Source organism: Furipterus horrens, unplaced genomic scaffold, assembly GCF_987537825.1.
Source record: "Furipterus horrens unplaced genomic scaffold, mFurHor1.1.pri manual_scaffold_8, whole genome shotgun sequence".
NCBI classification, from domain to species: domain Eukaryota; kingdom Metazoa; phylum Chordata; class Mammalia; order Chiroptera; family Furipteridae; genus Furipterus; species Furipterus horrens.
In genome coordinates this window covers 28580131-28606271 of record NW_028327178.1, presented here as the reverse complement: position 1 = coordinate 28606271, position 26141 = coordinate 28580131, and the positions used below count along the sequence as shown (strand labels likewise).

The following is a 26141-nucleotide window of genomic DNA, read 5'->3' as shown; positions in this document are numbered from 1 at the left end:
CCAGTTTCAGTTATCAAACTCCCTGGAAGCCAGTGACATTTTGTCTTGAACATTGTTCCTGCCTGTGCTCCAAGTGCCTCTCCTGCTTCCTTCATTCTTGATTCCCAGGTGGAAGCCAGATTTGATGAGCACATTACCCTGAAGGAAATCACTGGTGTTAGAAACTAGAAGTGAAGTAGAGTACCTGGCACTTGGTCGTCAATTAGTAGATGGAGAGAAATCTTCCAGACTCAAAATAATTAATCACTTGCCATTTCTTTATTCTTTAATTGGCTGAATCTTTTTTTGTATCATCAGGCAGATTTGTAGTTTTGTACATTTTTTCTAAAGCATTGAAATGCAGGATGACAAGTTACAGGGTGATTTATGATTTAGTTGGATAGGACAATTATAAATAGTACATTTATACTTCAGCATTATTTACGTTGTAGTTTTCCAGCTCAAAGTTATAGTTAATTTCTATAAAAATTATTTTTACAAATACCATTCTTAATACATCAGCTCTCTTCTGGGTGTTGTGAATTTTAATTTGTTATAATATAGCTATTTCTCTAAAATTTACTTTTTAATAAAAATATTGACACATAAATCTTAGTCAAGGGTTATTGGTATATTGAAATTTCCTTTTGAAAGATAAAGGAAAATATTCTTCATTCTTCTATGATTTTTTGATGAAGAAGCACTTTTAAATTAACTCAGCACATTGATCTTAATATCTGATCAGTTTTCTCTATGGCAGGTCTCACTTTTAACATTGTTCTGCAGTTTCGTAATAAAAATGCAATTGAAAGGCAACATTACTTTCTAAAAAGTGTTCTTGGTTCGTGGAGTCAGATTGTGAACAGACAATGTTGGTACCTTTAACTGCAGTTTGTTGCAGCCTCATAAGATTCTTAAAATGGTTTTATATCATATGAATTAGTAAGAACCTGAGGACACAGATCAGATGAAGGCCCAACCATGTGATGTGACAAGGCCTTTTAATATATTCGCTGGTACTCTTAAAAATCCATCTGCCTGAAAAATGATTGCTGGCTTTTTTTTTTTTTTTCCCCTATAAAAGAAAGGAGATGAAAATGTCCTTTGACAGCTTACCCTGTATGTGGAGAAGGGGTGCTTTTCAGCACTCTGCACAATTCACATAAGCCTGCTCTGTCTGTGTCTGCAGGAGCTGAAATCTCCCTGCTGCTTATTACTCCTTTTCCCCTTCATGGAAACAGTTTGAAGTCTCCTTGTCTTTGGGACTTATTTAAAATAGGAATAAGAAGTTTCTGACATAACTTCAAGAAGTATGGAAGAAGCAGGAAGCTTGGTCGAGGTCCATGGGAATTGGAGGGGCCTAACTCAGTTGAAACCAGATTTCTAAATTCTGGACCTTTCTCTTTGCTTTTGTGACTCAGGGCAGGTGAAACAGACAGTCTCTTAAGTTCACTTGAACAGAGTTAAATAATACTGTGGTAACTGAAGCTATCAAGCTGCTGTTCATACCAGGAATGTGAAAGATGCCTAGAAAAACAACACAGAGCTACTACTAATGTCATCATATTTTTGTTGGATTAGAAAAATGCAGTTGAACTTTGGGATTTTAAATTCCTTTAAAATATTAATTTTTCAAAGCATTATTTCACAAATGCCATTAAGCTCCCCACACCGTGTGTGTGTGTGTGTGTGTAGGTAGAGCGATTTCTGGTGATGTGTAGAAACAGGTAGCCTTCTGTTTTGCAGACTCACTTTCCTGGTCCCAAAGGGGAACACTGCCTTCAGTGGGAGGTCTGGGCCTCGGTGACAACAGACACATTTCTGTAGTGAGATCAGTTCAAGGGAAGACAGGGCTGAAAGTGAAAACAGAGTTGAAATAATTTTGTGATTAATACAAAAGCTATTTAATATTCAATTAAATTATACTGTGAAAGATATTTCTAAAATGAAAGTTACTTAATGTTAAACTACTGAAGATGACAGAAAATACGGTTATGTTGCTGAGTATATAAATAGCAAGAGCTCAAAGAGGACTACATGGAAGATAGGATCTCCAGATCTGTTATCTGGAAAGGGCATGAGTCGGTGGGCCCTGGGGAGACCCTCTCCTCATGCAGTTCTATACTCCTGTCTCTTACGGGGACTATGACAAAAGATGGTCGTGGTGGGGAGCAGAAACACTGGCAAAAGTCTTAGTCATGTCAGGATGAAGCATTATCTCCTAATATGCAGAATTATCAAGTATCCCTTAAAAGATAAGTTAGTAACAGACTGAAAATTAGAGGATCATCTAATATTAGAGCTCAGAGATCTACCCAAGCCTGACATTTTGCAGATAGGAATACTGTTGGCTTAGAAGTGTATGATGACAGACATGTCACAGTTCATTCAAGATGATTAAAGCTTAGATCCAAGGAGCAAAATAGTGCAGTTCTCTCTTCTTTCCTGCCCCCTCACTGGTCCTCATTGATAGTAAATCGAGAGAATCGTTTTTATAATAAAGATTTTACTTATTTATTTTTAAAGAGAGGGGAAGGGAGGGAGAAAGAGAGAGAGAGAAACATCAATATGTGGTTGCCTCTCACATGCCCCCCAACTGGGGACCTGGCCCACAACCCAGGCATGTGCCCTGACTGGGAACCTAACCGGTGATTCTTTGGTTTGCAGGCCAGCGCTCAACCCACTGTGCCACACCAACCAGGGCGAGAGAGAATAGATTTTTTACAAATCATTTACCTGTAACGATTCCTGTAAGAAAAGATATATAATTGTATAGATGTGTTCAGTACATTAAGACTGTCATTTTCTTCCAGCCCTTCATCAATATCAAATAAGATTGTGGAAAGCTGTAACTAAATCCCTCAATGATATAGGCATTTCTGTATACAATTCAGATGGGCAACTTGAGTAGCTGTTTGTGACAGAACCTGATATAACTTGATACCTTGATGCCCTCTCCAAAGATTGTGTCACATTTCTGGGAAAGTGCTATGAGATTTTGAAAGCAATTATATATTTGTGTGTGTATGTGTAAATGTATACAGGGGGAGAGGGATTCCTCTATGAACTCTCGATATTTATATACTCAGCATCATAACCACATTTTCTGTCATCTTCAGTAGTTTAATATTATATATATATGCATTATATACATATGTAAAATGAAAACTTTAAAAGTGTATACTAAAATACAAAGTTATGACATTGGAACAGATGAGCAATCTAGCCAGCCCACGGTTCTACTGTGAATAGGAAAGATAAAGCAGAAGCCCCTGGCATCAGTTTGAAAGGTTTGTGTATTCTTTTACAATTTCCTTTGTAAATCCTTATGATCTAGAACATTTTCTAAACTTACTTGGAACCTTTGCTGCTTCTAGGAAATAATAACCTTGAAAATCATAGAGAAGAAGGAAATTTCTTAAAAACTGAAGTTCAGATCAGAGTTTAAATTCCACTTCTGTTAAATATTTAGCTGAGCCTCATTCCCAAATCTGTAAAATAGGGCGATGATAGTAATACTTAACCTCTGTAGGGGTCAGAATGTTAAAAATAGATATGAAAGCTTTCACAGATTTTACAAATGAGTGTTTTCATTTCTTATATGTTTTGGCATAATATATTCCATAAATTTATATTACTATTATTTCCTTTTCATTACATAAAAATTTCCTTTTAAAAAATGTCCACTTATTCTGATAGTATCCTGTTGAAGTCCTGAGAGCTGGTAAAAATGAAATTGTCTCCTGCTTTTCATGTTTTTATAGCCTTAAATCATAAACCCCCAAATCATTCAAGTAGGATATTCATTTTTAGAATTCTGCCTTCATACAGTGCCCCTACCTGTTCGTTTCAGGTTCCCTTTCCCAAACTTTTCAGCTTCATTATGTCACTTTTGATGTATAACAGCTGAAGTCATTCTTAGGGCAATAGGTGCAGGCTTAGCATGGAACTGTACAAAGACAGAATGTTTTCCCTTTTTGTATTTATTTCACAATCACTTCCAGAATTTTGTTGACCTTCATAGCTGTAGTAGCACCTTGAGTTTGTGGGCTCAGAACATAGCACATCCTAATTAATCTCTTGGCGAGCACCACACTGTAGAATTGGAATTGCTTTTACCTAAGTATGTTATGTTTCACCTTTAGAAGTTCATCTTTTACTTTTCTGCAGACTTGGTTTCCAGAGTGGTTCTTGTTTGGTTGGGTTATATTTTTGGTTGTTTTTAAATATTTATAGCCCATCAGTTCTCAAAAGAATATATACTAACTCTTCAATTAATACTTATTATTCAAGACTTTGGTAACATTAGAATTTTATTATTTGCTGGTCTTTGTGGTTCAGCTGCTATTCCCTGTAGGCCTTCAATCATTAACTAGACATTTATTGAAGCCCTGGTTACACCAGATACCATTTTAAAGGCTTGGATAGAGAGGGGACCAAGAGAGATAAGGTATAAGCTCTCTTGAAACCTACATGCCAATGAGGGAAGCTGAACCAAAAATCAACATATGAATTCACATTAAAATATTATACATAAAACAGGATGAGGTGATAAAAAGAGACTGGAGGGTCACTTCGGATGGCATGGTAAGGGAGGGCCTCTCTGAGGTGACATCTAAGCCTTGATCTGAATGGCAAGAGGAATGTGGAGTTCCAGAGGGAACAGCCTAAGACAGGAACAGACCTGAGGTGTTCTAGGAAAAACAAGGAAGGCCGGTGAAAGCTTCCTAAAGGGCAATTACACAAGGGAGAAGTGGTCAGAGGCCTGTAGGCCAGGGAAGGGGTTAGGGGAGGTACATGATGTGAATAATGGTAACCTTGGCATAATGTGATGAAACTATAGCTCACATTTTTTCACAAGACCCAGAAATCTGTATACCTGTCCATGAGGAACACCCTGATTTCTGGCTGGCTAGATTTCCAGTACAATGGCAGTGACTGGTTTATCTGATGAAGGAAGAAAACAGAGAATTTCAAGAAGGAGGAAGTGGGTAACAGGACCAAATATTATTCAGAGGTTGAGTTGGATGAAGAAAGAAAAGTGATTGTTAGATTTGATAATAGAAGCTATTGAGGGCATTTGAATTGGTTTGAATGGTAGGTGAAACAATGGAAATAGGAACAATTTTGTCAAGGTTTGCTATGTGTAGAAGGAGGTAAATGGTAACAGTAGCTAAAGAATGATGTGAAATTAGGAACGTTTTTTTAATTTTGTTTTGACAAAGTGATATCAGAGCATGTTTGTATACTTTAAGAATAATCCATACAGAGAAAAAAAATGACATTGCAAGAGAGAATGAGAATAGTTGCAGGAGAGACACCAGTGAGAAGGTGAGAGATGTAATCCAGAGTACAAATAGAGGGTCAGCCTGAGACTACAGGAATCAGAATACAACAGCCTTGTTCAGGTGATGCCTTAGTATGGTTTCCTGCCCCCAAAAGGAACCCTTGATGTTGTTCTCAGTGGCGAAATTAACCCTTTGAGTGCCGTGTGAGATTGCTGAAATTCGTGTGAGAAATGCCAGGATATTTTGCTGAGAAATGCAGTCTGTGAAAAATGTCTATAAAAACATTATTATTCCCTGACTGCTGTGGCTCAGTGGATTGAGCGTCGGCCTGTGAGCCAAGTGTCACTGGTTTGATCCCCAGTCAGGGCACATGACTAGGTTGCACATCAGGTACCCAGTTGGGGGCGCGAGTGAGAGGCAATCACACAGTGATGTTTCTCTCCCTCTCTTTCTCCTTTCCCCTCTCTCTAAAAATAAATAAACAAACAAACAAATTAATTTTTTTAATTATTATTCATAATAATTTGCTGAAAGTTTCACGACATATAGTAAATACACTCTTCTTTTATAAACAGTGTTCTTTGACACAATTTAGCAAAAAAAGTATTAAAATTATAACAATTATTTTAGAAAAAATAAATTCTTTCCTTCAATATGGCTTATGAAGTATAATATATGACATAATATAAAACCTATGATTATAATTTGAAAAACACATAGCAACATGGATAACAAGCAAGAAGTATGCCAAATATTGCATAATTTTGGGGGGAAAAAAAACTTCAGTGAGTAAAAATTATAACAGAATTAATATGTCAGTATTTGAACAAGCGTAAAAATTTGAAATTTGGATCAACATGAGAAAAAGTTATATCAATATATAACCTGAGGTACAAAAAAGAACAAAACATAAAATACAAATTATTCCATTGGTATTTACATTTATAGCCATTGAAAAAAGAATCACTTTTGGGAAAACTTGTCAGCGTTGCTCACAGCACACTCAAAGCATTAATTTCAAGGTATCCTTTTCATGGTGTCTCTTAAGCATTAGCAACCTGGGGAACCAGAAGTTGAAACTGCTCAAATGGACATACCCAGGGTCAATAGCAATAAATCTTCAGTGTAGTTCCCAAAGTCCAATAAGATATTTCTTAAAAATTCTCAGGGGCCCCTTTGACTCTAGAAAGTATGACATGATGTTATACCTAAAAGATTATGTTACATGCCATGATCTGGTATGTAATCCATTTGATAGAATTCTACAAATGTTTAAAGAAAAATTAACACCAGTTCTCCACAGACTTATTTTTTTAAATGAGCTTATTTTAAATAAGCTTTTTTTCTAAAAAATAAGAGGGAATACTTTCCAACTCATTCTATGCGGTTAGTATTACCCTGATACCAAAACAAAACAAGGACATATGAAAACTACAGACTGGTAATCTCGTGTTAATATAGACATAAAAGTCCTCAACAAAATATTAGCAGAATAAACCTAGAAACACACTAAAAGGATTATACACTATAATTAACTGTAATTAATGCAGGGTTGGTTTGACATGAAAAACAAGCAATATAATACACCATATTAATAGAATAAAGGATAAGAGCCACATGATAATCTCAGTAAATGCAGAAAAAGCATTTAACAGAAGTAAACACCCTTTCATGATAACACTAAACAAACTAGGAATAGAAAGGAACTTCCTCAGTCTAATAATGTTGCCTGTGAAAAATCTATAGCTAACATTATACTAGGCAGTGAAAAACTAGATAATTTCCCCTTAAGACCAGGAATAAGACAAGAGTATCCACTCTCAGCACTTTTATTCGATATTGTACTAGAGGTTCTAGCCAGGGTAATTGGATAAGAGAAAGAAATAAGAGGCATTCGATTTGGAAAGGAAGAAGTAACACTGTATTTGTCATGATCTTGTACACAGAAAATCCTAAGAAACCAAACAACTATTATAACTAACAAATGAGTTAAGCAGGGTTGCAGGATACAAGATAAATATCCAAAAATCAATCATATTTCTATACATTAACAGTAAACAATCTGAAAATGAAAGACTACAATTCCATTTATGATAGCATCAAACAGAATAAAATAGTACAAGACATATATATATTGGAAACTTTAAAACATCATTCAAAGACATGAAATAAGTGGAAAGATATCCCATGTTCATGGATTGGAAGACTTAATATTGTTAACACATTGTTGATCGGCAATTTTATACAAAAGCTATCCCATATCACTGGCTATGTTTTCATAATTGAATATGAAAATGAAACAATCTAAATAAACTTCAATATACTTTATTTATACAAAATGTATTGACATGAAACTTCGTACATACCTTCTATATAACTTTTAATAACATTTTGGGGTATGATAAACTATATGGCGTTCACCTATGTGCACTGGTACACAACCATTATTTTCTTTTCCAATAATATTTTAGCAGTAGACACGCTGTTATGGTAATTATCCTGGTGAAATGATGCCAAGAATAAAGGTACAGCTCTAAGATGGAGAATATAGTTTCTTGCACCTTTTTGCCTTCACCCAAATAGATTTCAAAGTTGCAAATGTAGCCAGTCTCATTTTTCACAAAGTATTCTCACTAAAATTCCATATTTTGTTATCTTTGCCAGACTATGTTCTGAAGCTGATACGCCCTCTATATGGTATCATTGCTTCATCTAGGGATAACTCCTGTTTAGGTCTATACAAAGACTGAAATTTTGGGATAAAGTAATCCAAAAGAGGCCTAATTTTGTAAAATCCGTCTTCATTAGATGTAACTTGTGAATTATCACTAAGATGGAAAAAAGTAAGGAATTGCTTGAACTTCATTCTGGTCATAGTTTTAAGAAATATGGATGCTTCAATCAAAGAATCCATTGACCAGTAATCTCTCCAATGTGATTTTTTTGTGTGTCCCATCAATATCAATAAACCGAGAAACTTCATGTTACTAGTGGTAACCTCTGTCATTGGAAAAGTTTTAGTGGATGTTTTATAAATGTTTTCCATTTGGTGGTGGTATAAATCGGTTTGAGAAGCAATTAAATCAAAAAAGTCATTATCATAAAGTAAATCTGTCACTTCATTGATACTCTGTGGACCACTAAGTTCAACAGTTACACCAGAAATATTTGTATAGTCCTCCAAGGTTGGTGTAATATCATTTTCTGCCACTCTACAAAATCACTTTCAGTATCGGATTCTATTACATTTCTTTTTTGCCATTTTGGTCATCTAATATCATATTCATAACTATCTTCTGACAGACTATCATCTTCCACATCATTGCTATGTACTTCAAAGTCACTTGGACAATCAGAAAAGGTGTCTGCATATAATTCATTGAAAATTGAAAAATTCTTCACTGTCATAATGCTCCATATTTGAAATTTTTGCCATACTAAAATTGTGATAAAACCAAGAATATCTAGAAAAATAATTTTTTTATAATAAAGTAAATGTAATTGACATGATGGAGAAAACTTACAAAATCCTATATTACTCTCAGTTTTAAGAATTATATAAGCTAATGCAAGTGCAAACATTGAGTTAGCTCATTACCGGTTTGGGCTTAAAAACACAAGTTTTTTCGTGACTGGTCAACAATGCGTTAAGATCACAATACTCCCCAAATTAATCTCTAGCTTTAATTTGGCTCCTATCAAAATATCAGCTTCCGTTTTACAGAAATTGATAAACTGATTCTAAGATTAATATAGAAATGAAAGGGAACCAGAAGAGCTGAAACGATCTTGAAAAGGAAAAGCAAAGTTGGAAGACTGATGCATTTGATTTCAAAACTGACTACAAAGCTACAGTAATCAAGACAGGATGTTACTGACATGAGGACAGCAGCCTGCCTTGTGCCACTGGACTAGGATGGTTAGGATGCCACAGAGCTGCTGTCGCTGTTTCAGTGCTCCAGATCCCAACACTGCCACCATGACTACATTCTAATGGTCCCTGCAGGTTTTTGTCCCTCCATCAAGACTCTGATACCTGGGCAAGCATCCAAATGCAGAGTCTGGGCACGGGCCTGCATTTTCACTGCTGGGGGATGGGGGAAAGGGATGTCTGCCCTCTTTTGCTACTGTGGTGGGAGGCAGGGCACTATAACATCAGCTCAGGTAGGAAGCTCTCCCAAATGCTGGAGAGTCAAAAATGACAGTTCCACTAACATTTGGGGTAACTGAAGTTAGAACCATCCTGTATATACCATAGACCAAAATGAATTCCACATGGATTCAGAATGTAAATGTAAAGCTTGAGACCATAAAAGTATTTGAAGAAAAATACACGTGAATATTTATGTAATCTTGGTTTGGGAAATTTGCTAAGCATGATATAAAAATCAAAAAGCCATTAAAAATGTCAGTAGAGAATATTACATGACTCATAAAGGGAACCATGGTCTGTTAAATTAAAAAAAAAAAATGTACATACCAGAACATAAACTGGTTTTTCTCTGGATAATGACTAAAGACGAGTGTACCTTTCTTCTTTCTTTCCCTCATTCCCTCCTTGCTTCCCACCCTATTGAAGTTTATTGTTGTTGTTGTTTTTCAAGAGCTATTTTCAAACTTTGAAAGTAAAAATACAGAGATATCTGGCTCTCTATAGATAAATTTTATGCTAAACTCTGCAAAAGTGAAAATAACTCTTGAAATAACAGGTAATGAAACTGTTGTTTAGACACTCCCATTTCTATGAAAATAGTGTTCAAGTGGCCATTGGAATGCACTCCAACTGGTGGCACTTCCAAAGGAAGACCTGAATACTTGGATGATGACTATAAGAACACACCCAAAATCATGAGGTTTCTCTTACCTCCTCTGATGTTTTTTTTTTTTGGTTTATTTTATTTTGTCTTGTTTTTAAAAGAACCCATCTGCTTGGCTAGAGTTGGACTAGTTAGTATTTAGGGTACTGGCATCTAAGGGGAAGCATCACAGATGTAAAAATTCTGCATGACATAGTTATTGTGGCCTATATTTCATCACTCTATGTTCTTAACCTACAAATGAGTTGCCATACCATTTCCTGGCCTAGCAGCCCTTAGACTACACCCTGACTTCTTATTCCCGCTTATCTTGGATTCCTATCCATATATAGGATGCTTGTCGTCTATTTGACTTAAGAGACGTAGGGGGTTCTTCCTATGCAAAGGTGAGTCACCCGAATGGAATGAAAGGCTTCTCACAGAGACCTTGAGCCCAAAGGCTAAAAGGAGCCCTTCATGTTCCAGAAAGCACTATCATAGGCAGCTATAGAAACAGACCAAGATCTGAAGAAGCAAAGAAGGAAAGAGAAAACACAGAAATGGCACCCTCAATTGCTTCTCCTCCTTGTAAAAGAGAAATAATCATTCTTGCTTTGAATTTCTTTTCCTGAATGCCTTTAGACTTTAAAGAAGATGTAAATCAGTAAACATATTCTGGCAAGAATTTTCTAGTTGAAGTTATCATGATCTAAGAGTTCTTCATAAAAAAAAATCAAGACTTCCATATAAGCCCTTATTTCTATGACCATTTCCTCAGGGGACTCATTGAACATTTCTGTTATTTTTATTCCTCAGTCATAAACAGCATGACTCTGAACTTCTGTAGGTTTCAGAGTCTCCATCCTTCATGTTAATGTGGGAACCCCATTGCTCTGGACTGGACTTAAACTGGTATACAACTGTTTTTGGTATTAGATGGCTTACTTACAGTTTCACCTAAGCCGTTTGGTAAAATGGATGTGAAACAGCTCGGGCATGTGTGTATTTTTGAGCTGCTCACTTCATGAGAACTCTAGTAGCTTCCTCATGTTTGAATTTCTGCCGTTTTTATCTTACATTTATATATTTTGATCACTTGGAGCTAGATGAAAGAAAAAATCAGTTTCTTTTTTTTCTGGTAGAAGCTAAGAAGAGTTATTTTACCCCATTCTCCTTGACATTAAAGTATGAGATTGTGTTCGTTGTTCAGGGCATCTGGTGACGCTGTGGTGGACACTACGTCAGTACCACAGTGCTTAGGGACAGGGAAGTGGCAGGAGCTACACCGAGGCATGGCCCTTCCCTCCGACACCCAGGCCTGGGGGACGGGGTGGGGGCATAACTGTGGTGAGGAGAGGGGCACACATGGCCAGGGGGCTCTGTGTGGTGACAGCTCCTTCCTGCCTAGCAGTCCCCAGTGGTTCCTGGGGACAGTAAGACTCACACCAATACCTTTCTTGTCTCTTTCCAGGAGCGGCCTATTGCCAGTTCATGGACATGCTCTTCCCAGGCTGCATTAGTTTGAAGAAAGTAAAATTTCAAGCAAAGTTGGAGCATGAGTATATTCACAATTTTAAACTTCTTCAAGCATCATTTAAGCGAATGAATGTTGATAAGGTAGGAGACTAACTTATTCCTTCATAAAATGCATCTTCTTTCCTTAAAAATGTAAAAACAAAAAAATATCAATGGGATATATCTTGCTATCTCAGCAGTAGGTTGGGGCCTGTTCTTAGCATAAGGCATCAAACCCTAACTTCCTATATTTGTATGAGGTTTTTATTTAAGAAGATTTCTAAACTTGTAGCCATTAGACTAAAAACCCTAACAGGAATTACAATTGCTAAAATGTTGTTACTCTGTTTTATCATTGCAAATAACAAATTTTTATGTTTGCCAGATGTCACTGTGGTTCTTTGTATATATTGTTACTTTGGAGAAACAGCAGGTTACAGTGGAAGCAGCGCAGGTTTGAATTCCAGCTCCATGAGTTGAGCAAGTTATTTAAATTCTTTGCGTCTCAGTTTACCCACCTTCCAAATAGGACTAAAACCCCTTCCCTGTGGTTATATGAAGTTAAAGTGAGGGAATATGTGTAAAAATGTCCCGTACAGTGTATATACTCAGTTTCTCAGTGTCCATAAACAGTCATCTTTTCCCCTTTGAACTTTATAATTTTGTCCTAGAGTGACACAAATGGAGTTAGACTGGAGTCCTCCACACCCCAACCCCCAAATAAAGGACTGTTGTGGAAGTCCGCACAATCCGGATGTTCCTTGCTATTCAAGTACATAGTCAATTCATAGTATTTCTTCAGGATATATCACCTAGAGGGAATAGGCTTGGAAAGAAATAAATTTTGAATAAGGGAAAAAGAAATAAACTAGCATGGGAGAAGTGAAAAACTTTTCTTTGCATAGATGATAGCAATAAATAGGCTTTGGGAATAAAAAATAAAGTTCTGGGTTATTAAGAAATAGAGGTTATATAAAGGAAAAGAGAAAAGTTTGGCAAACTGTATTTTAATTAGTGCAGTTTATACCTTTCTAAATCAAAACATTTTTATCAACATATTATTAAAACCTTGGTTTCTCATTTTCTCAGAATTTTTATATAAAAAAATAACATCTTAACCTTTCAAATTCTTTTAAAGTTTATTTTAATTCCAGTTAGCTCCTTCAAAACCAGAGAGCTGTATGGGTTCTTCTTATTTATTAGCAGCATCACTTATGTCTTTTTCCCTCATTTTTCAATACATGCTTCTAGTATGAAAAGAAAAGAAACACCCTTTTATAGGTTTATTGATGGAACATGCTGAATAACAAATCAGGGACTCCATATCTCTCTAGAAGTATATACCAGTACATACAGAGTAGATGAGCCATTGTTTAGAATATCTAAGATAAAATTTCTGTAGTGGAGGAAGACTGGCCTGTGTTGGCCTCTCTAGCTTAATATGCTGTGATTCTACCCAGAGGTCCTTAGAGAGAGACAGTGGTCCCTGTCGATGCTTGTCATAGCCTGATGGCACATAGGAAACATCTGTGCAAAGATTAACTTGCAAATTCAGGTTTCAAACTTATGCCTGGAACTTTCATTTTGATAGGGAATACAAGATTAAGTTAACAGAAGTGTCTACTTTGAATGGCTAATAAAACAGCATCATTTAAATCTGTTTATAAATTTTCATGTTTGGCAGAAACCAAAATATATAGCATGTTACGAAATGGCATTATGCTCTAAGAAGGCACTTTCTTAAATAATATCAGCATAACAAAACCTATAAATCGGAAGACAGGAAAATATTTAAACAGTACAATGAAAAGTCAATTAAGTGCATGTGTGGAAGGAGTTTTTCCATAGGGCAGACTTCCCTGAAATTCAAGAGCTGTAAGAGAAAAAAAGATATCAGCACCTGAGTCTCCTTTACTGAAGAGTCTTCTTGAAAAATGTTGTCTCCTCCAAAAGTTTGCTTCTCTATTTTTTTCTGTACTTGACTTAGTTTCAACTTTAGGCACATAAAAATTATTTTTTTAAATTTATTACTAATATAGTTTAATGGATGACCTAAAATGCTTCAGTTACTTTTTTTCTTTCAAGTTCTCATTTATATTTGAGGTCTTTCCACTTTTTTAAAAAGTGGTCCTAGTGATTCATCTTAGGATACCAATGGTATATGTCTCCTAAGGTGGCAGAGTCTTGCTGAAAATTTAATTTATACAATTTCCATTCATATCATTACACAGTGAAGCTGCATTCTTTCAGTACTGGGCTTCTGTCTGAATCTCACACTCACACACACTCACATACACACAGTTTGACTCACTCCTTAGCTCTTACAACTGATGGCTCACATTCAACTGGTATTCCATCCCAAGGATGAGAAAGTAAGAATCTGGTAATGGTGCCGTTTGAATAGCTAGACACCTTTTCATTTTCCTTGAAAAACACCTGCTTCCCACTCAGTTAAGCTAAGCAATTACACTGCATGTTTTTCTGAAATAAAATGAAGGTGCCTGTAAGACCCCCGAAGGGAGTACCAATTGGCTCTTTAAGTTGCCAGTAGAAAAGAAAAAGCTGAGACTCATCTCAGAAGTTGAGGTGAATCCTCTGCGCCTCCTCTTCCAGAGTGCCTTCCATGATTCCCCCAGTTGGCCTCAATGCCCATGGAGTGTTAGCTGTGCTCCTGGGTACCCCAAGAATTACTGGGACCTGTATTGTGTGGATAGTTGTTTTGTTGCCTCTCTTTCTACACTGTTGATAAGCTGTGTGGAAGCTCATTTTGAACCATTAGATTGGTATCTATTTGCATTGATTTGAGTCTTATTTATTCACACTCTCTATAGTTATAATCCCTTTAAGAGTTTATTCCAACCTGGCTGCTGTGGTTCAGTGGATTGAGCATCGGCCTGCGAGCCAAGTGTCGCTGGTTCGATTCCCAGTCAGGGCACATGACTAGGTTGCATGTCAGGTCCCCAGTTGGGCGTGTGTGAGAGGTACCCACACAGTGATGTTTCTCTCCCTCTCTTGCTCCTTTCACCTCTCTCTAAAAATAAAATAAACAAACTAATTATTTATTTAAACAATTTTTTTTTTTAAAGAATTTATTCCAACACAGCTGGACCAAGTCCTACAAAGGAATAAGGAAAACCCATCCATCTTTTAACAGCACAGCATCCCAGGCCAATGTTTTGGGGGGAGATACTTTGGCGATAAATATGCTATAAAGAGGATCAGCCCGTCTAGAGAGAGCCAAGGGTGTTCCTTGTTTTGTCGGGTTGTTCAGAATTATTAAATATTCCAAGCAAACCAACTCCAACATTTTCGTGTATTTTTTTCAATATGATGAAAAATTTTATGAATTCTCAAATACAGCTGGCTAAGAAGCTGGGGGAGAGACCAGGAATCGTGAAATGCAGACACATAGGAAACAGTTGTCTTTGGGGGCCACTTCAGTCGTATTAACTACAAACAAACCCTAGGCTTGTGACTTACACAGTGATTTTACGTTGCAGGTAATTCCAGTGGAGAAGCTGGTGAAAGGGCGTTTCCAGGACAACCTGGATTTCATTCAGTGGTTTAAGAAGTTCTATGATGCTAACTATGATGGGAAGGAGTATGATCCTGTAGAAGCACGACAAGGGCAAGATGCAATTCCTCCCCCCGACCCTGGAGAACAGATCTTCAACCTGCCAAAAAAATCTCACCATGCAAACTCCCCCACAGCAGGTACAGTAGCTGTGAAAGCGGGAAATGGTCCCGGCCTGCTTGTGCTTGGCTGTGGTTAATCGGTTCTTCCCAGCGGTCAGGATCTTAACGCCTCTAGACAGTTTTTATTATTGTCTGTTTGACCACATTTCTCTTCCTCACACTGACCACTCCATAATAAGTCTTAACAATCATGATTTAACTGTTAAAAAGGCAGAGCTAGTCACTTTAAATTACTGAAGTCATGTGTTAAAATAGTATTTTGGGGATAGATTTCATTTTCCTTGTATTTTTTTTCTGAGAAATTTCAAGTAGTCTGTTTATATTTTGGCTGAAATATTTTTACTGTTTAATTGCTGGCAGTAGATACCAGACTATGAACTGATTTATGCTTTTCTAGTATAAATCATCTATAATCCTTCAAAGGGAATTCATGAAATCTACATCCTATCTCCTATAAGGGGCAATGCCAATTTTTATGTGATGGTATTCATCAAGTCTCATTTATCCAGCTTTGTCCAAAAGTGAAATCAGGATAAATATCTAAAACTTTTTTAAAGTTTTTAAAACTTTTGTGGATAAAATGTTTCTAAACTATATTATAAACATTCTGGCTCTAAGAAAGAGACTTTACCAAGCAAAGTGTTCTTTGAAAATTAGGGTCATTATGATAAACACAAGTTGTGAAACTGGACAGTTAAACAATGAAATCCTCAGAAACCATTTGTTCCCATCCCCAAAACCAATAACCTTAATGTTGTAAATAATATAAATTCCTTATTTGCCCAACCTCCGGTCAGGATGGGTTAGAAATGGTTATGGCAACACTGATATTAAACAAAGCATGCACATGTCTGGAGTGCACAGAAGTGTAGACTGGAGGTAAACCCGTGGGAGCACCGAGTGAGGGGGGTGAGCACCATGAGGAGCTCTAGCAGTAATGTTTGGGTAGAAAAGGAAGGGCTTGCCTAGGAGCAGGGAAGGTGCCAGAAAGACAAGGAAATGGGGGCATGACGTGTCAGGGAAGCAGAAGGAAGGGAGCAGAGTGGCCAACCGCATCTAAATCTGCTAAGGAGTCAAGTAAAACGAGGACTGGGAGAGCCCATTGGGTTTCTGAACATGGAAGTCACTCAGTGGAATGACCACGAGTGGGTAGAGAAAGGACACTGAGACTGCATAAAAATCCAGCTTTGAACCTATAGGGAGAATGAACTCATATGAAATAAACTAAGCACAGATCTTTGGGAATACATACATTTAAGGGACAAGAGGAAAAAGAGGAAGCTGAGGAAAAGATGAACATCACGGGGAAAGCCAGGTAAGCTCAGGATCAGAGAACAAACAGTAGGAGATTTCTGGAGAGAGCAATCACCAGCAGTGCTGAATATTAATTGTGGAGAGATCCAAGAGAATGAGGACTGAAAATAGGCCAAAGAAATCTGACTCCTAAGAGGTGATTAATAATCCTTTAGAAAATCAGTCTGTTAAAATGCTGATTGCATACACCTAGATGGCAGTGACTTCACAAGGACATGACATGACAAGTGGGAACGTGATGCTATAAGAGTAGATTCCACCTTCACCACATTTGTCAGGAAAAAAAAAACTGATAAAAATAGACATTTTGTTGATGTCGGGAAAAAAGCTGACAGTAGCTTCAGGAAGTGAGATGGGAAGGAGAAGGGTAATGTCCTTGATCTGGTTTTGTTTGCTTTTAGGACAAGGCACAGCGAGCAGGTTTGTAAGAGAGGTGAAAGGTCCATAGGAAAAGAATAATTGGAAGGAGGAAAACGGAGGGGAAATCAGTGGAGCATGACCCTGAAGATGGAGGGAGAAAGTGAGGTCAAGGGCATCGGTAGAGGTTTAGAGAGGAAGTATTGGGGAGACATTGGGTAAAATTTAAGCCACATGGAGTGTGGGGAACAAAAGTCTATGACGGCTCAAATTGGCCTTGAACTTTTGTCAGAAATTTTCTTTAGTCCAGGAGCTGGGCAAGAGGAGTGGTAGGTTTTCTCCAGAGTTCGGGACTCGGCAGGCCGGTGGAGTGGGAGGACAGAAAGGTGAGAAAACCAAAGGTGTTGGTATTTCTCATCGTAAGGTCTTCTACTCTGTTAACGCTGTGATTCATCTTGAAACTCAGCGGCCACTTTTCCAAGTTTTAAGTAGTGAAATTGGACAGGCCTCTGAATATTTGTCTTCCATAATCATAATTTGTCCTTAAATTGGCACCAGACCTACGACTCCCTCAAACAGAGCTGTCATTAGGCTGCCTGGACCTCGTCTTCTAGGAATTCTCTCATCTGTCTTCACAAAAGCCACAGAAAAACTTGTGCCATTTTGATAGAAAGAATGAATGTCCATGAACCTGAAAGAGACATATATTTTTTCCAGAGCTTAAAGCTCAGGAAACTCATTAATGTCAACAGAAAATAAATTTGGTTTTAATGTTCCAGAAGGCAGTAATTCCTGAGACATGGGTTCCTGATATCTTGACTATGTTTATACCTCATTGGCCTTAATGAGGGAGGAGGGAGAAAGGATTATTTTCAGAAGCCAAATCGGCCATACCCTTTTTGATAAAATATGTTGCAACTCTTGGACATTGTGGAGTAGTAAAACTATGGAAAAAATTACAGGAAAGGTATATGTGACATGCAGAACATTATTTTAAAACCTGTACTAGACAGGGTCCTATAAGTACAGTAATGCCCTCATTTTTCTAGAGGTCATATATCCAGCTCTAGGGAATATAGTTTAAAAAATATAAGCCAGAATGTCTTCTAAGAGTCAGAATAGGTGTTGTAAAATCTGCTATAAAGTCATCCATTTACTCTTTATGCACAAGAGTTCCTAGAATATTTATCCAGCATCTATTTGCTCTTTTTTAGTTGAGACATACTGGGGAATTATAACAAACATGGGGATATGGTTTCTCAGCACAGAACTTAACTGGGGCAAGGAGTGCACTGATTGCTACAGAAAGTACAAGAAGAGCCAAATACACTTACCAAAACCTTACTTAAGAGCCCAGAAGCCTGAGACCTTTATTACAGAATCTAATAGCTCCATGCATCTCAGTAACCCTCAGGGTTCCCTTCCGATTCTTAAGATTCTCTTTAATTTCTGTTTATAATCATCTCCCCCATGAACTACTTTACAGTCTCTAAACTGGCCTCCCTGCCTCTGGTCTGAAATCATTAAAAGCCATCCTCTTCATACACAAGTGTGATCTTGTCCACCCAAAACTAAGGCAAATGGAAGGGATTGATGAGGGTGAGGGTCAGCTATCTGGGAAATTCACTTCGCTTTATTACCATTACTTCATAGTGACGCCAGCTCAGTAGCATTCAGCAGGAATTTCCGTTCCCACCTCTTAGCTTGGTCATTTGTTAATTATCTACATTAGTGGAAATAAGCAATGGTTGGTATAATCGAAAATGGAAGATAAGATGGTCTTTAATTATTTTTTTTCACTTTGGCTTTGGAACACTTGATTCATTTTGCAGTGGATTTATCTCTCCCAAGATATCTCCTTAGATTAATATTAAAGTTGACTTGCATTAAGTGAAGCTCTAGAGCATCTGTGGCAAAGGAACTGTATTCAGGAAAAAAGTGATCATGGAGTGGATTATCCACATATTGGTAATTAAGAAAGGACTGTCTACATTGGCAAGAAAACATTTTTTATGACATAAAGACTACTTATATAACCATGCACCATAGGTTGTTTGCTTGTGTATAAAATGGTTGCACTCCACATAGTTGGTGCATTCTGTTTTTGTGAGAATGTGCTAGGTTTTTCTGCCGTTTCAGTACAGAGACAAGATGTTCTGTGGATTCAGAAAAGCCATAGAGCCCATTTGGTGTCTCTGTGTAGCCAGGTGACTTACCTGGACTGTGACAGCTTCGGCACAAGTAGAGGCTGTCATGAATGTGTGGGTAGGTGCCTGCCAAGTCTTATTCTATCTACATTTGGAGGAATTGGATCTTGAATTGCTTTTGATCTACCAACAAGGAGCATGTATTAAAATATACATTTTCATAATGATAGATATCTGTTAAGTGCATATATCATCATGAGTCATGGTGCTTGTAGGTTTATTGCTATGAGCCATATCTGCAACACGAGACAGCTGTTAGGGGATCAGTTTTTATGTATGAGCACTTAACTAAACCTAAAAGGAAATGTGAAGGCGCAGTTCCTATGGCAACCACAGCTTAGACACATTGCAAATCCACATATATTAATGTATTTAAATCAAACTCCCATATACAAATATAGTGTGATGGATTTAGAGTTGCCATGGAAATTGAGTCTAAGCTTTCTCTTTTCCTTAGGGACTTCAATGTTCCAGACTTAAAATCAGATTAATAGAAGTACTAGAAAAATGGTTTCAGAAAGGAAGCAACCTAAGAAGTATAATAGAATAAAGTAGTTGAACAATCATAATTAAATCCATAAATGTAAATTTAAATAAATCCTGCATTTTTCAAAAACTGTATGGAATATTTGAATACTTTAATTTTCAGTTATCTTTAACATGGGGTTCCCTGAGGCTGTTCATACAACCTGAACAAGGTGTCCGAGTTTATTGACTTATTTGTTCAGCATTGTTTGAGTGTTTGTTGAGCACCTGTGATTGAAGTAAGCATCACCTGTTACCCTCTATAGGGCAAGAAGAATTGCTTTTACTTTCCGAAAAAGTTTTTGTTTTGTTTTTTTAGGAGAGGCAGTGAAATGTAGCAGTTTATAGTGATTTTTCTCCTTGTTTTGATCTTTAATTTATGGCCCAGAATGTGTTCTTTCCTGGTCAACGTACCACATGTTCTTAAAAATATGTATTCTGCAGTTGTTGGTTGTTCACTATTTTAGAAATATCAACTACAGCAAGGTAGTGGATAGTGTTACCAGATCCTCTGTATTTTTACTGATCTTTTTCTTGTTGTCTGGTTCTGACAATTGCTGAGAAGAGGGTGTTAGCATTGATTGTGGAGTTGTCTGTTTCTCCCTTCATGCTTCCTGTATCTAAGGCTGTGTTATTAAGTGCACGCATGTTTATGATTATTAAGTCATCCTGATGAATTGACCTTTGCATTTTATGGTGTCCCTCTTTATCTTTGGTAATACTTTTTGTTTTAAAGTTTAGTTTACCTGGTTTAATAGAGCCAGTCCAGCTTTCTTATGCTTACTGTTTGCTTGGTATATCTTTCTCCATGTTAGCTTAATTTTGTCTTTAATATTTAAAGTATGTCCCTCGTAAACAGCATATAATTGGATCTGGCATGTTTATTCATTCTGCTAATTTCTGGACATTGGAGTATCCAGTCCATTACAGTTTAATATAATTATTGATTTGGTTGGTTATAGATCTACCATATTATCATTTGTTTTCTGCTTGTCCTTCCTATTCTTTTCTGTTTCTCCTTTCCTATAGTCCTCTGAGTTTTAAAAATATTTTAGCATTCCATCTTAATTTATCTCTGCCTTTTAAACTATACCTCTTTGCATTAATTTCTTTAGTGGTTGTTCTAAGAATTACTATATATATATTAGAGAGAGACAGAGAGACTTTTCACAGTGTACTTAAAATTAATATACTGCATCATGTAAAATGTGGAATCCTGGCAATCCTTCCCTTCACTGTCCTCTGTTATAGTTGGCATATGTATTACATCTACATACATTATAAACCACAAGAAAATGTTAAAGCCTTTGTTTTAAATCAATACTGTTTAATACAGTGGTTTTGGACCACTTCAAATGTGCTTATTCTGTATTGAAATGTGCTATATGTATAAAATGCATACTGGCTTGAGAAGACTGGGTATGAGAAAAAGAATATAAAACATCTAATAATTTTTGTTATTACATGTAGAAATCATACTTTGTGTATATTTTGCATGTATTAAAATTAATATCCTAAAATTTTTTTAATGTTGCTACTAGAAATTTTTTAACTACTGGTACTTACAGGGTTTACATTTTATTTCTATTTTGCAGTACTGTTTTATATAATCATCTGTATTTTAAAGAAGTTGAGAGAAAAATTGTTTATTTTTTATATTCTTATCATTTCCAGTGTTCTTCATTCCTGAACATCTGAGTTCCCTGCTGCTTTTATTGCTCTCCAGACTGAATAATTTTCCTTAGCATTCCTTAAGAGCAGGTCCAGTGGCAACAACTTCTTTTAGTTTTCCTTTTTCTGTCAATCTCTTTATGTCGCCTTCACTCTTGAAAACTATTTCCCCAGACAAAGAATTCAGGCTGGTCTTTTCTTTCTTTCTTATCTCTTTCTTAAGCATTTTAAAGCTGTTGTTCCACTTCCTATGGCCTCCAAAGATAAGAGGTGCATGCTCATTCTAATCATTCTTCCCCTTTATAGAATATGTTCTTTTGCTCTGAAGTGTAGGTTCTCCATCTGTGGTTACAGTAGTGTGTTGTGATGTGCCTGATCATGCTTTTCTTTGAATTTATTTTGTTTTGGAGTTTATTAAGACATCTTAAATCTGTAAGTTTGTGTCTCTTACCATATTTGGAAGGTTTTCAATCATTATTTTTTTCAAATATTTTCTTCAGCTTCTCTCTTTCAATGTTATCCTTCTTGGACTCCTTTTATCTGTACAGCAGGGCTTTTGAAATTATGCCACAGGTCTCAAAGTGCTTTTCAAGTATTCTCTCTCTTTTTTTTCAATTACAGTTTACATTCAATATTATTTTGTATTAGTGTATAGCATAGTGGTTAGATAGTCATATACTTTGTAAAGTGTTCCCTCCCAATATTTCCAGTACCCACTTGGCACCACGCATAGTTATTATAGTATTATTGACTGTATTCCCTGTGTTGTACTTTACGTACAGTATACTCATTCAGCTCTACACCAAAAAAACAACTTAACTGAAAAGTGAACAGAGGACCTGAATACAGTATTCCCTCACTTATCGCAGGTATTATGTTCTACACCCCCCTGCAATAGGTGAAAATCCACGAAGTAGGAACCTTACATTTATTTTAGTATTTATATATATTTTTAAGGCTTTATAAACCCTTCCCACACACTTATAATCCATTCCCAGTCCCTTATTAACCTTTCCCATTCCCTTATTAACCTTTTCCACACTTTTATAAATACTATTTATGTTCTTAAACATATTCTGCACTCTTAAACCTACATAACTTTAACAACATACGTATACAGTACCGCAAAAATCCTGCGATACAGCAAAAAATCCGTGATAAATAATTATTTTTTTTTTAATCCCGCAATAAAGTGAGGCCGCAATAAGTGAACCATGATATAGAGAGGGCCTACTGTAGACACTTCTCCAAAGACGGCATACAGATGGCCAATAGACATATGAAAAGATGCTCAGCACCACTAATCATCAAAAAAATGCAAACTAAAACCACAATATCACCTTATACCTGTCAGAATGGCTATCATCAATAAATCAACAAACAAGTGTTGGCAAGGATATAGAGAAAAGGAACTCTAGCGCACTGTTGGTGAGAATGCAGATTGTTGCAGCCACTGTGGAAAATAGTATGGAGATACCTCAAAAAAAATAAAAATGGAACTGTCTTATGACTGAGCAATTCCACTTTTGGGTGTATATCTGAAAAAGCCCAAAACACTAATCGAAAAGGATATATGCACCCCTATGTTCATTGCAACATTATGTACAAATAGCCAAGATATGGAAACAACCAGAGTACCCATCAATAGAGGAATGGATTAAAGAGCTATATAGGAACTATGTACAAAGGAATATTACTCAACCATAAAAAGAATGAAAACTTACCTTTTGCAATAGCATGGATGGACCTAGAAGGTACTATATGCTAAGTGAAATAAGTCAGAGAAAGACAAATACCATATGATTTCACTTATATGTGGAATTTAAAGAAAATTAACAAAACAGAAACAGACTCATAGATACAGAGAACAGGCTGATGGCTGCCGGAGAGGAGGAAATTTGGGGGATTGGGGTAAAAAATGGCAAAGGAATCAATTACAAAGTGGTAGTTCTCTCTCTGCTTTACATGAGATGGTTTCTATTAATATATCTTCATGTTTACCCTCTTTTTCTCCATTATCTTCATTTTACTACTGAGCTTTTTAAAAATTCCAACAATAGTATTTTTTCAGTTATAAATTCTCCATTTCTCTGCTGAGATGGCTTTTCATTTATTATGAGCTACTTGACTTCACTGAGCATGGTTATGAGAGCTGCTTTAAAGTTCCCTTCGGCTAATTCCACCATTCTGACCATCTCACGGTTGTTATCTATAGATTAGCTCTTCCTTTGAGAATATGTGACATTTTCCTGGCTCTTCATGTATTGAGTAATTTTGGATTGCATCCTAGACATTGTGATGTCACCTTGTGGAGACTCTGGATTTTGTTATGTTGCTTTAAAAAGTGTTGACATTTTTGATTTAACAGGTACTAACTCAATTAGAAACCAAGTAAAAATATGCAAGAAGTTAAATTCCACTCAAGCCTGTGCCTTTATGCAGGACTTCCTTTTCCTTATTATTGTCAAGATGAAAGTCTTCTTTTGCCTCTTGAGAATCCCCACCCCTCAAACACAAATATTGTTCTCACCCCAAAGCCATCAGTTACTCCAAGAAATACATTTTTCCATGTCTTCTCTTTAGACTGGTACAGTCCGTGATGGCATTTGTCTTCCCAGAGCCCTGTAGGGTAGGCACAGGCACCTCATGTCCCTTTGTGGTCTTTCTATCAAGGTGTGTCATGCCTATTTATTCTTATAACGTCCCAATGTGTACCTGTGTGTTGCTGCTCACAATCCCCAGCCAGATAACCACATATTGTATTACCCACATGCCTACTTACTCATTCGAGGGATCAAACGTTGATTTTAAGAGATCATGTAGTATCAACTCAAAACAAGGAAGAGACGTATTTTTCTTACCCAGACCCTTAATTAGCAAGAATCTTTTTAAATAGAGGTTAGCACGTCTTCTTAATATGTGAACAATGCTTCTATCTTTCACTCAATCCCTGCCCTATATCAGCATGGCATCCCCTTGGCATGTTCATGTTAAGAAACCATCCCGTTGTTGGCTGCTCTCTTAGCTACACTTAGACCTGGAGAAAATGGAAAGAAACACTTACAATGACCTAATTCAATTCTTAATTGACATCTCCTACTCCCTGGAAGGAGAGGGGTATTGGTGGTTTTGTTTCTCCAGTTATACATCTACCACATGTAAGATAGACACGATGCATTGCTATGTTTTGGGATACTTTTTTCCTTAAAGAATAATTGAATCTGCATTTTTCTACCTATAATGATAAAACCACAGCACAAAATGTGAGCAGTGCTCTACCTTGCCAGGATACTAAATTCCTACGAGCTTGGAATACTAGGCAGAGAGAGGAGCAAAAAGTCATGAAGAATTCAGGAGTCAGATAGGAATCTTCTGGCACTGTCTGTAGAAGAGCCCAAGGGCTTCTTCCCAGGAAGAGCCATGCATTTTTCATTTCTATCCCACTTCATTTGCCTTCTGAGGCAGCGTCCATGACAGATGATTTAATAATTCTATTCGACAGATGATTTACTAATTCAACCCAAGATTCGAAGCTTGACCATGTGACTTGGTCTTGTTTTATGTTCTTTTGTCCTCTCCATGCTGTACTGAACCACAGTAAATTTTCACAAACCAAATGCAAATTGTGTAGTGTGTGGAGCACATAAAGGGTCTGCGGTGTTGGAAAGGCTGAAAGCAGAACACGTGCTGTTCTCTTTGGATGGCGTTATTTTTTTAAATAGTAATAATTCTTAAAAGTTCAAAAACATTTTCATTCATCCTTGCTACAGGTCTTGGGAGAGAGTTACCTATATTTCATTAACATTTATAAATGCAGGAATGGTAAATCTATTTGCACCAGGTTTCTTAACAGCTCCAAAGCAGAAATGTGTATGAAGCCCAGAATACTGAGCTCTAGATTAGCAGGACTACTAACCTCTGATTTCTTAATCCTTCAGATCAAATAATTCTCTGAGTAGATGGTCTGGATGATTTCAAAGTAAAGAGAGCAAGCCCCTCAGACAAAACTGCGAAGTCCTGTCCCCACACACAGGACTTCGCAGAAGAGGGCGGATGGCCTTCGTTGTTGTCCGCCTGCGCCTGGGAAACAAACCCTTTGTGCCCTTTTTAAGCAGCATTGGGTCCTTCTATAACCAGCACTCGGTCGTTTTCATTCAGCTGCTCGCTTTATATTGGGTTGGCCAAAAAGTCTATGTGGCTTTTTTTCTGTAAAATAAAGTACATTTTTCATTTTCACCAATATCTTCATTGATTTGGATATTTTGAGTATGTCTGCCATCTCCTGCATGGTAGAACATTGATTGTTTTCAATTAATGTCTCAGCTTCCATCAACTTCAATTGGTCTACCCAACCATGGAGCATTGTCCATTGAGAAATCTCCAGCACAAAACTTTGCAAACCACTTTTGACATGTTTGATCACTCACAGCGCCTTCTCCATACACTGCACAAATCTTTTATTTATTTATTTATTTTTTTGGCATTTCAGTTGTGTTTTTTACATTTCTTGAAATAACAAAGCATAATATGGCAAAAACATTGCATATTTTCTTCCATCTTCAATATTAAAATGGCTACACAAAAATTCACCAATTTGGTAAGTTTTTTTTAAGTGCACACTGCTATGACAGCTCTCACCATAAAATTTAACAAAATTGTTTCGAATGAAGTTCAAGACAACTAAATGCTACTAGAGCCATGGTGTGGAAAAACCAAATGAACTTTTTGACCAACGCAATATATTGAAATATCAATTGGTTCTGCAATAAACCTTATGTATTACTGTGATGGAT

General features: G+C 36.8%; 1 protein-coding gene across 4 annotated transcripts in view; it reads left to right on the top strand.

The window, feature by feature from the left end:
• The window catches only part of MAPRE2 (microtubule associated protein RP/EB family member 2), a 146104-nt gene that overhangs the window by 100461 nt on the left and 19502 nt on the right, over nucleotides 1–26141 (top strand). For all 4 annotated transcript variants that reach the window (XM_090285663.1, XM_090285662.1, XM_090285664.1 and 1 more), the window contains 2 exons: nucleotides 11535–11680; nucleotides 15079–15292. In XM_090285663.1, coding sequence (XP_090141789.1) covers nucleotides 11535–11680; nucleotides 15079–15292 — 360 coding nt within the window. The remainder of the gene's footprint in view (nucleotides 1–11534; nucleotides 11681–15078; nucleotides 15293–26141) is intronic.